Raw genomic sequence first — 16,637 nt, 5'->3', positions numbered from 1 at the left:
ATAAGGCAGATACTATAATAAATTATGTAATGACTGGTTTTATTGCTGAACGAATGCTTAAGGAGCTTTGTTTGTGTTGTACTATTTTCATTTTATCTCGTTTCCTTCTTTATTTCATTCATTTATTCAAAACCCTTTACCATAACCCAAGCGCTCATTAGTCTGTCTTTCTACTCGCCTAATTGTGCTTGCGAGGGTTGAGCTTTGGCTCTTAGGTGTCGCCTTTCAAGTGTCAATCGACTGGGCTGTTTTCCCTGTCCACTGATAGAGTATATTGGCATATTTTATCTTCCCTCGGGTCTTAATAATTTTGGTACTGATTTCGTGTACTTTGGCGTGTTAGTATGTCTGGCATATTTGTAATTCCGTCTGGCGGGAGGTAGGTAGGGTGCTGGTGGGCTGGTGGCCATCTCCTGTAGCTAATAGCCCATCAAGTAGCACGGGCTATGGTGAGCCCGTAGTGGACTTACCTGGCACAGGAGCGGTGCCGTCTGTGACTGTGTTAAACAACTCATCGTTTTCATATATACGTAAATGTTCTAAGTTGTCAGGTGTGTGGAGTCGGGTGTTTTGTGTATTGCTCGGTGCACAATCGACTTGAGAATGGTCCAGGACGGACCGAAATGTCGTCGTCCCTTCATTTTCTAGTGTGTGGTCTGGTCAACATGGGTATAGTTATGTATTTGGCTAATGTCAGGTGCTAGAGAATTATGTAAGTGACTTTGGTATTGAATCCGACGTTAGTATATTTAGTCATATATTTTGAGACCACGTAAAGTATTTTCGTGAGTGTGCGTTCTTAGTAGATGTGAGTGTGCGTTCTTAGTAGATGTGAGTGTGCGTTCTTAGTAGATGTGAGTGTGCGTTCTTAGTAGATGTGAGTGTGCGTTCTTAGTAGTCATGTGTTAAACTGGTGACTGTATATGTATTCAAGACATGTACTTCAGGGGGGCCTAAATCAAGGGTGGCATACATATATAGAATGCACAGTGATACTTCAGGACCTACGTCACCCGTTACCATATGATCTGCCAGTATCTGGATGGGGGACCACGGGGATGTAACCACCACCACCCCCCTTCTCTCTCTCCCCTCCATGGCTCGGGCGGCCTTGAGGCGTCATGCGCCTGGGCTCCTGTGTGCTGGTAGAATGGGTCTACCAGGATACGGTTGGCATGCTAGACCCATGGCCACCCGTGGCACGTGGGGGTGATGGCTACACTTGGGAGGGAAGGAGGGCAGGAGGGTGAGGTCGCTAGTCTTCCTCATTTATTATTCGTTATATAACATGTCTCCCACGACACCACCTCATGCGGCCCTTCACTCTCCACTCCCACACACACACACACACACACACACACACACACACACACACACACACACACACACACACTCATACACTCACTCCATCCCGTCCATTACCTATCCCCCCCCCCACTGTACCATCTCCCCGCCCACCTTTACCAAAATATACATCACATTAAACAAGCTTTGACATCTTTTATTGATAAGATTATATCAAGGAAACAGAATGTAAATGGAACAGCCCAGCCTTCTAAAATAAGAACGCAAGAATCAAGGATATACGTCACACCCTAGAAGGATTCGAACGCAGACAGCCAGGAGCACTATGCAACACGGCGTACCTGGTTCCTTAACCACTCGACCACCGTGACTGTACAAAAGTCATTGGTAGCCGAGGCTATATCCCCCAACGGCCCGATAGCACTTGGTGGTAAGCTTGGGCATAGGCTTGGATATAGCCTCGGCTACCAATGACTTTTGTACAGTCACGGTGGTCGAGTGGTTAAGGAACCAGGTACGCCATGTTGCATAGTGCTCCTGGCTGTCTGGGTTCGAATCCTTCTAGGGTGTGGAGTTTTCAGTTATATATATCATAAAGGCGTGATTTATCACTGAAAATCAGTTTGAGGCAATGGACTCTCGTTCTAATGATTCCTAGATGCCTGGTTTAACCCGTGGCACCTCTACTCCTCACTGGTTCTGTTCTGCTTTGAAGTGGCCATACTTTGTCCTCTGTCGTGGTCTTGTGGATGGATAGTCAAAGAAACCAAACACTTAGGCGTCGGTATTTGACTAACTAATAAGTTACATCTGACACCCGACTAGAACTCTTTCAGGGATCTTTCATAACGGTCAATAAAAACAATGTTGGGTTGTGAAACACTGTGTGTGTGTGTTTGTGCATAATTAAGACTGATAGCCGGGAGACTTAAGGTATATTAGCCATTATCGGCAGGAAGTGAAGCAAGCCTTGCGTCGTAGCCTAGCGTCGTAGCCTCGTGTCGTAGCCTTGCGTCGTAGCCTAGCATCGTAGCCTCGTGTCGTAGCCTTGCGTCGTAGCCTCGTGTCGTAGCCTAGCGTCGTAGCCTTGCGTCGTAGCCTCGTGTCGTAGCCTAGCGTCGTAGCCTAGCGTCGTAGCCTCGTGTCGTAGCCTAGTGTCGTAGCCTAGTGTCGTAGCCTAGCGTCGTAGCCTTGCGTCGTAGCCTCGTGTCGTAGCTTAGCGTCGTAGCCTCGTGTCGTAGCCTAGCGTCGTAGCCTAGCGTCGTAGCCTAGCGTCGTAGCCTAGCGTCGTAGCCTAGCGTCGTAGCCTTGCGTCGTAGCCTAGCGTCGTAGCCTCACTCGCGCATACACTCTGGGTTGGTCAGGAGCTGAGAGGGAAAGTTTCCTTTGGTTTAATTTCATGTTAGGGAGTCATATGAAGACTGTAAACCTAACACAAATGTCGGATACATAAACACACTATTCATCTTATGTGCTCAGATAAATTATTTACCAATTAAACTACGTTCACACCCCCCCCCCTTTTTTTATTCCCCCAATCCATCGGCTTTACGCCCCTTTGGAATTTATGATTGGAGCTTTGTATTCAACTGCTGGTGAGAGTGATGCAATGGTCACATGTGCATAAAAGTGTTTAATCAAGCGACCAATCAACCAGGGCTATGGACATGTGGAGAATTGCGATTGGTTGACATAAAGAACTATCGTAACACCCAATGGAGCATCCAGTTTCAACACGTTGTAATCAAGCTGGCTCTCAGCTGAGGCTTTTACTATCTAGTGAGCTGTCATTGGTTGAATGCAGGAATGACATCATCAGCTAGTCGTTTTAATCGTAGTTAAATATTCGTATACAAATTATCAACAGCCTCGTGTTTTGAGGAAAAGAATTTATTAAGACATTTTGAACACGTAGCCGAGCGGACAGCACGCTGGACTTGTGATCCTGTGGTCCTGGGGTCGATCCCAGGCACCGGCGAGAAACAATGGGCAGAGTTTCTTTCACCCTATGCCCCTGTTACCTAGCAGTAAAATAGGTACCTGGGAGTTAAGTCAGCTGTCACGGGCTGCTTCCTGGGGGTGGAGGGCTGGTCGAGGACCGGGCCGCGGGGACACTAAAAAGCCCCGAAATCATCTCAAGATAACTTCAAGATAACGTAATATGAGGAGCGGAGTGCAGCAGAGGTAAGGAGCTTCAGGTCTGAGCACCTGCCACCTTACCTGTCACAAGACGGCTCTTGTTCGCCAGTAAATTCTGATTGGTATAAGCGAGACAAGGTAATGAACCTCGCGATCATATCATTCTATATTCAGCCAATCACAAGAGGCCTTCATTAATATGTGAATTGCGATTGGTTTGTGACAAATGTTATCAATTTGCCGTTGCAATAAATCGGGTGACTGTTGACCAGACCACACACTAGTAAGTGAAGAGACGACGACGTTTCGGTCCGTCCTGGACCATTTTTAAAGTCGATTGTGTTCACTTTCTAGTGAGTAGTTTGGTCAACATATTCCAGCCACGTTATTGTGACTCCTCGTCTGCACTCGGGTGACTGTGGTTTTTCTCTAATAAAAGTATTTCCACGAGAGATAAGGGGGATAAGATAAGGCAGGAAGGACCAGAGAGGGCGGTGGCGATAACCAACAGTGTGTGTGTGTCTCTCTCGCGCCTTAGGCTGTAACCCACGTCACATATATAATGTTTTACACTAGTGATTCTTGTCGAATATTTTGTGATTAATGTTACCGGGATTATTTATTTATTCAAAGTGTGTGTGTAAGAAAAAGGGGATATTTTTCTTGTGGATAGCAAGGCTATGTGGATAGGCGCCATGTTGGTATTTTCAGCAATGGCTTTCATGTGTTGTTAAACTTGTATATTCCAAGAAAATGTTAGTTCCTATGCGAATTTCACTATAGTGTCTACATTTTCTTAATGTGTATGAAGACATTGTTGTTTTTGTTTAAATAAGAAATCTGCTATCTCAAGCTGAAATTAATATTTGAGTTGGTTCCGAATTGATTGTGAAAAGTGTAATTACAACCCTATCCTCTTATTTAGATAGTACTTTTGTAACTGTGGACCATCATACATGGTAATTATAATAGGCAATTACATTACGTCAATGTAATTGTCCATTACATTCACGTAATGGATCATTTAATAAAAGAAGTTGATACTACTCGCTTCATAGTCTGGAAAATAATTAAGCTAAAAACCAAATTTGAATATTCCTAGGCTTAGTTTAGCACATATATGTACTATATTAGGCCTCGGCGTCTATTAGGCCTACGAGGGTTAGGTTAATTTTATTAGCATTAGAAACATGAATACAAAACCAAAAGACAAAATTCAATAGTACGAAATTTTATTTTCTAATTGTCCATTGTGCCAATATATATATATATATATATATATATATATATATATATATATATATATATATATATATATATATATATATGATCCAGATCGTTACAATAAGTTCTATCTACACATGAGGACGGGCTGTATAAATAATACAGTAAGTTATCAAATTAAGATTTCAGTATTAATTTAATCTGTATATATAGGTACAATTTTGTTTATTTATATATCAGTATCAATGTGAATTAGATTGATTGTTCGGTTTTAGATAGAAGTGGAAAGACAATTTCGTTTACAATCCTAAAACTGGTAATCCGAGGGTGAAATATTTGAGAGGGTCGGCCATGGTAGGAAAACTGGCGCCCGTCTTCAAGAAGTTGGAGGGGAAGGAAGATGAGGAGGAGGAAGGAAGAGGAAGCAAGGAAGGCACAAGACACGATGAGATGATTTACCACCCTACCAAAACCTGTAAGCTGCTTCTCTCTCTCTCTCTCTCTCTCTCTCTCTCTCTCTCTCTCTCTCTCTCTCTCTCTCTCTCTCTCTCTCTCTCTCTCTCTCTCTCTCTCTCTCTCGTTGTATATATTTTTGTGGATTCTTGTGTACATCTGCAGCGTGTATATATGGGCAGGACAAAACGTCCACCAGACATAGCGAGATATAGTAATTAACAGGATGGAGTTCCGTTACCTGTGGTAGGTGGCTACCGTTATTATGGCGTCATGTACCACGCCCAGAACCCGTTATCAAACTTTGCCACACGTATTGACTTGACTGTCAGTAAAAGAAGTGATGTATGTAGTGGTGTAGCAAGCCTACAGGATAGAATACAACCAGTCAGCAGGGGAGATACGTAGGTATATTTGACATTATTAAGAAATTGCTGTCACAAAGAGAAGGTTTGTTGACAAGCAATTCAAATCCTGTTGAAATCTGATCCCTGTCACACGAGGCTGTTTGTTCAGAGTCTGATCCAGAGTTCACACAGTCAGTAAGACATTTTACTGTACTGTCTCGTCCACAGTAACAGCTTCTACATATTCCACCATCTGCCGAGGGTGGAATATGTACACACTGTTAACACTTATGTAATTTCTTGTTCAGTCATCCTTCATATCGTATATATCTTTTTAGTTTTCCGTTTTATTTGTTATATATATTTGACAAAATACAAGTTATATTAATGTCCTAAGAATTTTAACAATTAGTATTTGCTGCATTTTATTTATTCAGTGTCATAGCCTATTGAATTCTTCCGCTTTTTAATATACAATAAATAATGTCTAATTATAATCAATTATTTTTGTTGTAGATAACACTAACTTGCGTTATTTTTTTATGTCGAGGTTCTCCTGACTTTAGGTTCATTAGACAACCGATGGTCAGAAAGGCGGGGACCAGGAGCTAACTGTCACAAATATTACATACAGAGTGTATAAACTGTGTATATATACACACACACACATCATGTACTTATCCCTCATCCACACCATTAATGAATTTGACCAGACCACACACACTAGAAGGTGAAGGGACGATGACGTTTCGGTCCGTCCTGGACCATTCTCAAGTCGATTGTGAATGGTCCAGGACGGACTGATATGTCGTCGTCCCTTCACCTTCTAGTGTGTGGTCTAGTCAAATTACTTTAGCCACGTTATTGTGACTCACCGCCTGCACCATTAATGAACACACTCCACCCAGTGTCCACACCCACTCTTGCTGTCAGACGCCTCACCACACTATCCCTGCCTGTCCTCAGGTGTTGGCTGCACTTCCAAGCAGCGGCCGAACCCAAACACAAGGATTCATCAGTTTTATCGTACTGCGTATTCAATACTTGTAATTTTTTATATATAAGGTAATATATAATACCTCATAGACTGAATAGAGAGACCTAACTTAGATGGTAGGGTTCTGTTGGCAGTACATGGATGAAACATGTATAGAAGTTCGATTCGAATAGCGGATGTCAACATGAGGCCAGATTCACGAAGCAGTTACGCAAGTACTTACGAACGTGTACATCTTTCCTCAATCTTTGACAGGTTTGATTACATTTATTAAACGGTTTTCAAACATGAAAACTTGCCAATCAACTGTTGTTATTGTTATAAACAGCCTCCTGGTGCTTCGGAGCTCATTAACTGTTTTAATAATTGCAACCAAAGCCGCCAAAGATTGAGAAAAGATGTACAGGTTCGTAAGTGCTTGCGTAACTGCTTTCGTGAATCTGGCCCATGGTCGTCTGCTTATCTTAGAGGGCTACAAGGCTATCTTTAATACAGAATACATTACAATTTATGACCGTGTCTCTGGGTTGGGCAACACTTTTAAAATAAATGCCATAAATGACGATGTTCGTTCACGTTCATATGTTCTAATTGCAGACGGAGCCGACGACAAGCCGTTCATGGTAGATATGAAAGAGATGAGTGGCTACGAGAAGAACCTCTATCTCTACTCGGTAAGTGAACCTCTTGTATCTCCTCTGTAAGTCAACCACTGTATCTGCTCTAATTGACCCTCTTATCTGCTCTGTAATTGAACCTCTATCACTATGAGTGAACCACTTATCTTTATTCTCTAATAAAACCACTTATATCTACTAAAGAACCTCTATCTCTACTCTGTAAGTGAACTAGTTATCATTGTAAGATAACCTATCTGCACTCTGTAAGTGAACATTCAGGGTAAAAATATAGGAACCTGAAATACTTTTCCCTTCGTGCAAAATCTAGGACAAAAACTACCTAGCCTTGAACCTCTGCGCAAAGGAGATGGAACCTTCATAGATAACAAAGATAATGAGCTAAATACTGAGGCAACAGTACAATTCCGTCTGCATTGATCCCCCTAAACACACACTGAGGATTGATAACCCAAACGAATGCTTCATGAACCCCAAACCAAACCATATATCAGAAGTCACCATCGAAGTCACTGGACTTTGAAACGGGATTGCCAGAATCTATATTGCTGAAAGTAGCGTGCTTAAGGATTAAAATGGACGCATTTATAATATGTATAGCCCAGTTTTGTTAATTGATATTCTTTTCAGAGTAAATAGGCCAGCTTATTTGAAAAGTAGGCCAAAAAAAGTAGCAAGTAGCGACATACATAGCTGGCTTTTCAGTTCGGCTCCTTTGCCTAATTGACAGGTTGCCCAATCCGGCAAACCTGCTTTGAAGTAGCCTTGCGCCGCATGCCCATATTGTCAATGAGGGCATAGGCAGGACATATATGAGGTAAGATTATATATATATATATATATATATATATATATATATATATATATATGTCGTACCTAGTAGCCAGAACGCACTTCTCGGCCTATTATGCAGGGCCCGATTTGCCTAATAAGCCAAGTTTTCATGAATTATTTGTTTTTCGACTACCTAACCTACCTAACCTGACCTAACCTAACTTTTTCTGCTACCTAACCGAACCTAACCTATAAAGATAGGTTAGGTTAGGTTAGGTAGGGATGGTTAGGTTCGGTCATATATCTACATTAATTTTAACTCTAATAAAAAAAAACTAACCTCATACATAATGAAATGGGTAGCTTTATCATTTCATAAGAAAAAAATTAGAGCAAATATATTAATTCAGGAAAACTTGGCTTATTAGGCAAATCGGGCCTTGCATAGTAGGCTGAGAAGTGCATTCTGGCTATTAGGTACGACATATATATATATATATATATATATATATATATATATATATATATATATATATATATATATATATATATATATGAATGAGGACAGTATGTCCGCATATGCCAGCTCCTTGTCCTCATAACCCAGCTCTTTGTCCTCGTATCCCAGCTCCTTGTCCTCGTATCCCAGCTCCTTGTCCTCGTATCCCAGCTCCTTGTCCTCATATCCCAGCTCCTTGTCCTCGTATCCCCAGCTCCTTGTCCTCGTATCCCAGCTCCTTGTCCTCGTATCCCAGCTCCTTGTCCTCATATCCCAGCTCCTTGTCCTCGTATCCCAGCTCCTTGTCCTCATATCCCAGCTCCTTGTCCTCGTATCCCCAGCTCCTTGTCCTCATATCCCCAGCTCCTTGTCCACATATCCCCAGCTCCTTGTCCTCATTCCCCAGCTCCTTGTCCTCATATCCCAGCTCCTTGTCCTCATATCCCAGCTCCTTGTCCTCGTATCCCCAGCTCCTTGTCCTCGTATCCCAGCTCCTTGTCCTCATATCCCCAGCTCCTTGTCCACATATCCCCAGCTCCTTGTCCTCATTCCCCAGCTCCTTGTCCTCATATCCCAGCCCCTTGTCCTCATACCCCAGCTCCTTGTCCTCGTATACCTTGCAAGTGCTATATAGTGAGAGTGGCTCAGCGCTCTCTCCAGACAATGGCGTTATGTAAGGTGTAACATAACTTGTTGTACCCGGACAGGAGGAGATGGCAGATCGACCACGAGTGTCTATGATGATCAACTCGCTGGCCAACTACAATGCCACTATTCCCTCGGCCGAAGAGAGCGACGCTAAGGCTTCTCAACCCCGGGCCAAGTTGGGCACGGTGATGGGGGTATTCTTGCCCTGCATCCAGAATATCTTCGGCGTCATCCTCTTCATTCGTATGCCCTGGATTGTGGGCACGGCGGGTGGAGCGCTCGCGTTCACTATCGTATTAATGTGTTGTTGTACGGTCAGTGTCTCCTGCTAAACTGTCTCGACCATTGCTTTACTGCCCTCTTTATAGCTACACCATAATCAGTCCTTTTTGTGTAGGCGAGGAGTCACAATAACGTGGCTAAAGTATGTTGACCAGACCACACACTAGAAGGTGAAGGGACGACGACGTTTCGCTCCGTCCTGGACCATTCTCAAGTTGATTGTGAATTGACTTGAGAATGGTCCAGGACGGACCGAAACGTCGTAGTCCCTTCACCTTCTAGTGTGTGGTCTGGTCAACATTCCTTTTTGTCCTCGAGGCTTATGCCTTCAATAATATTGTTTCTAGTAGAAGTTATATGTTTAGCAAACATTAGAACTGATATTTAATTATGTACAAGTATTATCATATAGGCTAAATTAGATTTAAATGATAAAATGTTGATACATAACAGTAATTTCATAGGTCAAGAATGTTTTCCAGATCAAGAGCATAAATATCATAGAGTTCCTCAGTAATCAGTTGATACAGGTACTTGGGTAAGATTGATGGTGTTGATATGTTAACATCAATGTATTTATGCTCATGCAGTTGTATATTCTCTCTCCAATAGACCTTCTTAACTGGGATTTCCATGTCTGCCATCGCGACCAATGGCGTGGTGCCGGCTGGTGGCTCCTACTTCATGATCTCTCGCTCACTGGGGCCGGAGTTCGGTGGCGCTGTTGGCATACTCTTTTACACAGCAACTACCGTCGCGGCTGCCATGTACATCATTGGTGCTGTCGAAATATTTTTGGTAAGTAAGAGGACTTTATTAGTGCCAGGAATGTTGGTGTTACATGATGTTGTATATTAGGGGACAGGCAATCTATTAGACGTATCGTAGTCTAATACGATACATACATTAGTATACACTAGTATACATACACTAGTATACACGTATACTAGTGTATACCGTTGAAGGATGTCTATACCCAGTATTGTTAGCCCTGTGGCACTGTGTCATAATATTAATTATTATATGAGAAGTATGACTTGTGTAAGAGCTTCATTATATAATTACTAAATTATTTACCCGAGGGCCATTAACCCTAGTGGCCTCGACAGGAACAGTTAGCCAGCAGCTTGTCGAAGCTTTATAATCTTTTCCAGGAAGATTTTTAAACGTAACACAGTTTTGGCATTTACCGCTTCGGCGGGTAGGTGGTTCCATAACTCTTTGGGTGATTCTCTGATTCTGTAGTTAATTTTTTTCATTTAGACTAAAATTGCTTTAAAATTGTACTTGCATTCAGTTCATTATTCAAAAATTTAAAAGTATTATAACTTGAGTTCAAAGATAGCAATGAAGAAAATGTTAATGTGCTAAGTACTCTATAAGTTAATTGTCATCAATACTGTACAAATTTTTGCTTGCAGACTTTGTCTCATGATTTGTTGTACTATTAGTTACATTGTACTTGACATATAACATGTAATATTTTATCATTGCAGACATACATGGCTCCAATGCTGTCTATATTTGGGGACTTCACTAAAGACCCGAGCATCATGTACAACAATTTCCGCGTGTACGGCACCGTCCTCCTGTGGCTGATGTGTGTCATTGTCAGCATCGGAGTGGCCTTCGTCAGTAAATTTGCCGCTCTGGCGCTGGCCTGTGTCATCGGCTCCATTGTTGCCATCCTCGTTGGCATCTTTTATAACATCAATGGATCGGATAAGTTACAGTAAGTCTACAGAGTCCCAGGTGTTGAAATAAGTTTATTGAGGTCAAATACACACAAAGGGATGAGGTAGCGGAAGCTATTCTCACCCCGTTCAGTACATCGTGTTAATACATACATAGATACACATCACAAGCAATAAACGTATTACCGAACATTCTGAGAGAGAAACATATACATTTCCTCCTTTACACAAGTATCCTAGATGTTTGTTGGTCATGGGTTGAGTGTTACAGATACTGTGCAACACGAAGGCTCACATGTTACTTCTTTTGGATATTGCTTCAGCAGCCCATCCTCATGCCTTAGGCCTAGGCCTTCTGTATTATATCACTGTTGTAACCTATATGGTTTTCTGTTGTCAAAGACTGGAAGTCTGTATGTAGGCTTATGGAGGTCAGCCTTGCCGACTAGTGTAATGTACTGACCTTCCCCAAGGAAATTCATTATACGTCTATTTCTACTTTTATTTCTTGTTCAAGAAGGACTGTTTCATGTAATTTAATATTTACTGTAAATTTTGAGTTTGCTTTAAGACTTGCTCTATGCGTGTTAATGGCTTTACAAGAATTTGGATGTAAATAATTACATGGTATAAAGTACTGATGTGACAGCAAGGCAAAAGGCAAGCTGTGCTACCTCATACTACTGTCAAAAGGATGACCAAAGGAGCAACGGAAGGAAACTAGCCACCAGAGCACCACATAGCTACAAACTAGGCCAAAAATACTCTACATATGAAAACAGTCTCAAACCGTCAAGAGAAGGCACTCCATTGACCTTTTGGCAGAACCTGAGACTTAGAAAAATGTGTGCACTCAATTGAAGAATGAATTATTCGTCCACAAACCATTCTGCCGTGTTCAGACGAGAAATAAGTGTGAGTATCCGCCAGAACATTCTACAAGCTCCAGCACAGAAACCCACATAGAGGACCAAATCCCAAAACACCAGAAGCTGAACAACTTGCAGAGTTTGGCATGAAAGAGACCAACAGGAACCTTTCCAATGGAGACCAGAAGCCACTGGAGTGCAAGCAGAAGGACAGGACTGAAAAGATCTACAGAAGCTGAACTCCAACATTGCAACCCAAACCACTGCCAGCTCACGATTTGTGAAATGCAGCCAACATCTCTGACTGGCTGAGTGAACGCTGGAGACAAAATACCTGCTGAAAGCCAAAGTGTCATTGAACATCCATGGGGAGGGGGTGTGGTTCCACAAAACCAAACACCAAAAAACTGGAAGAGGAAAATGTAGGGTTCTCCACAGAGCCACCAGGATCTACACCCAAATGTTCCAGTAACTAGAAAGGGTAACCCCCCGTCAAACCAGATCCAGCAAACCACGTTCATGTTCAAGCCAAGTTCAAACCATACAGATCAAATTCATGCTGCTGCAAAAAATGCTCTTGAGACAAATGATAAATCCGCAGGCTCCACCCATAGATGCGAGATACCAGTACAGGTGAGCCACTAGCGGAAGGAAAGGGACACAGTTTCATCAACCCCTACCAATCCCAGCCAGGCCTGCCCCTGCGATAGAGCTAAATAGTACTTCCTCCAGACAACAAGATATGCAAACTCCAGCCAGCAGACAAGCATATTAACTGGGAGCTTAGTGAATTTCCAGCAGCCAAGGAGGAGAAACCACAACTTGATGTCTTTCTGGAGAATGTTCTGGGTGCCAGCATGTATCGTGAAGGTCCAGGGAGAGGACCAGCCGAGAGGACCAAATAAACCCGATGGGGGTTGGTCATGCTGAATGAAGGTCAGAAAATAAAAGGTTCTGCTCAGAGACCAGGAAGAAGCAGGATTCCTATCCTATGGAGGAATTCAGCCCGGTCACACCCATGGCCAAGCTTATGCAGGCGCAAATGAAGGTGGCCAAGCCCAGACTCGCAACATAGGTGGAGGCGGCTGAGCCTGGAACCTGAGCACAGACCCTATGCTGGACAATGTTAACTTGTCTTAGCGATGAACTGGGCCTATTGAGGGCAATGCAGGACCAGACAAAGGAATACCGTGTGTGTGAATGATGTGATGCCAATCGCCTCCTCCCCCCAGCTCCGCCCCTGCCCTCCTCCCCCTTGCACGGCCCGCCCAACCCCTGCCCCACCCTACCCCTACGCCCTGCCCAGCCCTACCCTGCTCCCCCTGCCCCCGCCCCGCATTTCCCCCCATGCCCCATTTCCCCCTGCTTCACCCCTGCCTTGCCTTCCCCCCCAGCCCCCCATGCCCCACCCAGGTTTTTAGTGGTTTTTATAGTCTTAACATAAATAACCCAAATAACTTCCCCAAATCTCTCTCTCTATATTATTATTGTTTGTCTTTGAAGTAACTACTGTATTGTAATTGTATTTAAGCCCTTACTCTGTTTAATAAAATTTATGAATTTATTTTGTTTCAGGATGTGTTTTTTAGGCGCTAGATTGCTTAGCCAAGTTGATAATTGTACCAAAGAAATTGGTGGAGACCTGTGGAATATTTACTGTCCAATGGAGAACAATACTGTTACTCTCAACATTTCCGAGTGTGATCCCTACTTCCAAACTCACAATGTCTCCATCCGGCCGGCTATTTTGGGGCTCTCATCTGGCGTCTTTACTTGTAAGTTTATAATCATTGTTATGTTTTTGTTCAACTTATATTGCAATTTAAATTTTTAAGATAATGAGGTCTTTTTTTTTTTTTTTTTGTTACTTTACATATTGTACTTGCAATTAATTAAGTGCTTATTTTTAAATTTTGATTTTGTAGCATATGTTCCTGTAAAGTATTAAAGGATTTTAAACTTTCTTGTTTGGCCATAATAAATTTTGTTCTTAACATAATTCAATTTTCTGTTTATTTCTCTGAAAAGAACACCACTTGCAGAAAATTCCTGCTAATCTCAAATTTTGTCTTGCAGCTAATTTGGGTTCTCACTTCATGGAGGATGGGCAGATTGTGGCAGACACGAATAACCCTGATGACTATGAATCTTTAAACAACCCAACCTACAATCAAATTATTATTGACATTACGACCTCCTTCACTGTGCTAGTTGGAATCTTTTTCCCGTCGTGCACAGGTTAGTGTCTCTGGAGGCTGATAAGTTTCCCAGTTTCTCTCTATCTCTGAGTTGCTCCCTGGTTAGCATCTCTTGCAGTCAAAAGTAGGTCAACACTGCATTAGTATAATGAACTTTCAAACTATCCCAGCATGGTCATACTGATGCTTTACAAACTGGTAATGTAAAGTATTGCATCAGGAATTATGGCTTCTGCTCCAGAAAGAATGACTATAATGGCTGGATCTATTGTTACAGGAATTATGGCCGGGAGCAACAGATCTGGAGATTTAGCCGATGCACAAAAGAGCATTCCCGTAGGAACACTGGCTGCGATTGTTGCAACGTCCACTGTGTATTTGAGTTATTTGCTCCTCTTTGCTGGAACATATGATGTTAATCTAATGAGAGATAAGTGAGTTTTTAACCGGAATAAACAAAAAATGAATGATGCTTTTGTGTGTGACGATAATTGTTTGCTTTCTGTCCGAGTAATAGTTTTGCATTCGGCATTCCACTGATTTATGTTTAAATATACTGTATATGAAACTTTTTCATCTTGATATTAAACACTCATAATTAATAGCAGATTAAGTGTTCATAGACTGCATTCACATTGTTAAGCATACTGAAATATAGTGACCAAATATCCATATTGTTATTATTTTTGTATTCTCAGAGTTAAGTTATAATGCAGGTAACATTCTTGTATATTTTTCCTTCAGATTTGGTTATAGTGTAGGGGGAAAACTGGCTATTGCATCAATTTCCTGGCCAAATGAATGGGTGATCCTAGTTGGGTCCCTGCTGTCTACTATTGGAGCTGGACTTCAATCACTCACAGGAGCTCCAAGATTGATGCAAGCCATTAGTAAAGATGGCATCATTCCATTTTTGTTGCCATTTGCCAAATCATCAGCTCGGGGAGAGCCTCTCAGGGCACTGCTGCTTACAGGCTGTAAGTGTGGAATCATATCATCAACTCTGTTATCATCAACAAACAATTTCAGTTATTAACCAATTTTAATTAACTAACAACAATTCTCACAATCCTTATTTTCATTCTCCTTCTATTCCTCATTATCAATCACTCGTCAATAATAATGATAATATAATTGTATAAGTATATACAGTACAGTGTAATATTCCTCAGGTGCTTGATCCTCTTTATAGTTGACCACTTACACGATCACTTTCACATATTTTGTAATGCTAAAGTTGCACTTTGGGTTTTAAATATTAATATATATAAGCAGTTCTCACATTGTTACTCTGTACTAGATCTCACTCACTCACACTCATACTCAGAGCACTGTAGCAATGTCACTAATATTAGCACTGTGTATCACTGACTCCATACGCAGTTCCTAGTGTAGATATGATAAGAGCCCAGTAGGCTCGGCAACCTTGTACACCTTATTGCTAAAGCTGTAAATGGCAAGAAAATAAAGTACTTCTGTGAAATAAAATTTAGCTGGAAAAATATTCGGGAATATTGCGAGGATTTTTGATGGGCTCTCAGCTTTCTGTCCTTGTTGAAGCTACTAGAGATGAGGGCTGTTAGGTAAATTCAGATAGATTTATACACATTTATATTCATATACTTTCACAGTCATTCACATTTATGTTTATAGTTATTCATATTCATACACATTTGCCTGCACAGTCTTATTTTTAATTTACTAATGCATTGTTTGAGGGGTTTTATGTTGCCTCTGTATTTGTACACAAAGGATAGTGGCAGTGGCTGTTAGCTTCATAATGCACCTGCCTATAAAACTAATTTGGCTGTTATAAAGGTTGCTCAGAGACAGTCTGAATCAGACATGTTTTATGTTACCACAAATTTGGGTTACTAGGCCTTGGGTAACTAAGCCTCTGCTCTAATAATAATTATTTCGTTTCAGGTATTTGTCAACTCGGTATCTTGATAGGTAACTTGGATTACATTGCTCCCATCCTGTCGATGTTCTTCCTCATGTGCTATGGGTTTGTCAACCTCGCCTGTGCATTACAAACTCTGTTACGTACTCCTAACTGGCGGCCAAGATTTAAGTACTATCACTGGTAAGTATGCAAGTACATTATAAGATTCAAAGTACAGCATTTTGGCTGTATTACCATAGGACTTGGTACTGACAATTTATGCTGAAGGTGATGATGATTGATTCGAGTTAAAGATCAGGATGAAAACTTATATTTTTGTTTTCATTTATGAATTGTGTATTCAATATTTTCCCTGACTTGGTTGGTAGTAGAGGCAGTTGTCTCTTTAACTACAGTACTGAACTCTTACCTCTTCCCAGCTTCTAAGTGATATATATACAGTATACAATATGTTCTTAAGAACTTTAATGAAATATAATGGGCTTATAATTCAGTGGCAGGTTACCTTCTGTTGGAATCTACTAAAGATGTGGGAAGTTGATGTATGTAACCCAAATTAATGTTAACCTGATAGAATTATACTATTGATTTCCTAGAAAAAAGTGGTTGGTTTAAAATATTTCCTTTTTCTTTCCACGATAAAAAGATGGGTGGCTTAGGACAC

The 16,637-nt window shown here is 41.5% G+C and overlaps 1 protein-coding gene across 12 annotated transcripts in view; it reads left to right on the top strand.

The window, feature by feature from the left end:
* The window catches only part of kcc (solute carrier family 12 member kcc), a 364,064-nt gene that overhangs the window by 303,821 nt on the left and 43,606 nt on the right, over positions 1 to 16,637 (top strand). For 11 of the 12 annotated variants that reach the window (XM_069309523.1, XM_069309522.1, XM_069309520.1 and 8 more), the window contains 9 exons: positions 7,063 to 7,139; positions 9,084 to 9,338; positions 9,919 to 10,104; positions 10,803 to 11,038; positions 13,445 to 13,644; positions 13,946 to 14,107; positions 14,345 to 14,501; positions 14,812 to 15,044; positions 15,994 to 16,153. In XM_069309523.1, the coding sequence (XP_069165624.1) occupies positions 7,063 to 7,139; positions 9,084 to 9,338; positions 9,919 to 10,104; positions 10,803 to 11,038; positions 13,445 to 13,644; positions 13,946 to 14,107; positions 14,345 to 14,501; positions 14,812 to 15,044; positions 15,994 to 16,153 (1,666 nt within the window). Of the gene's footprint in view, positions 1 to 3,952; positions 3,986 to 4,943; positions 5,144 to 7,062; positions 7,140 to 9,083; positions 9,339 to 9,918; positions 10,105 to 10,802; positions 11,039 to 13,444; positions 13,645 to 13,945; positions 14,108 to 14,344; positions 14,502 to 14,811; positions 15,045 to 15,993; positions 16,154 to 16,637 lie in introns of those variants that run through there. The other variant, XM_069309525.1, reaches the window with a different exon arrangement.

This window comes from Procambarus clarkii, chromosome 65 (assembly GCF_040958095.1).
Source record: "Procambarus clarkii isolate CNS0578487 chromosome 65, FALCON_Pclarkii_2.0, whole genome shotgun sequence".
Lineage (NCBI taxonomy): Eukaryota > Metazoa > Arthropoda > Malacostraca > Decapoda > Cambaridae > Procambarus > Procambarus clarkii.
The sequence above is the reverse complement of the archived record's forward strand: the minus strand, read 5'-3'. Positions and strand labels throughout refer to the sequence as shown.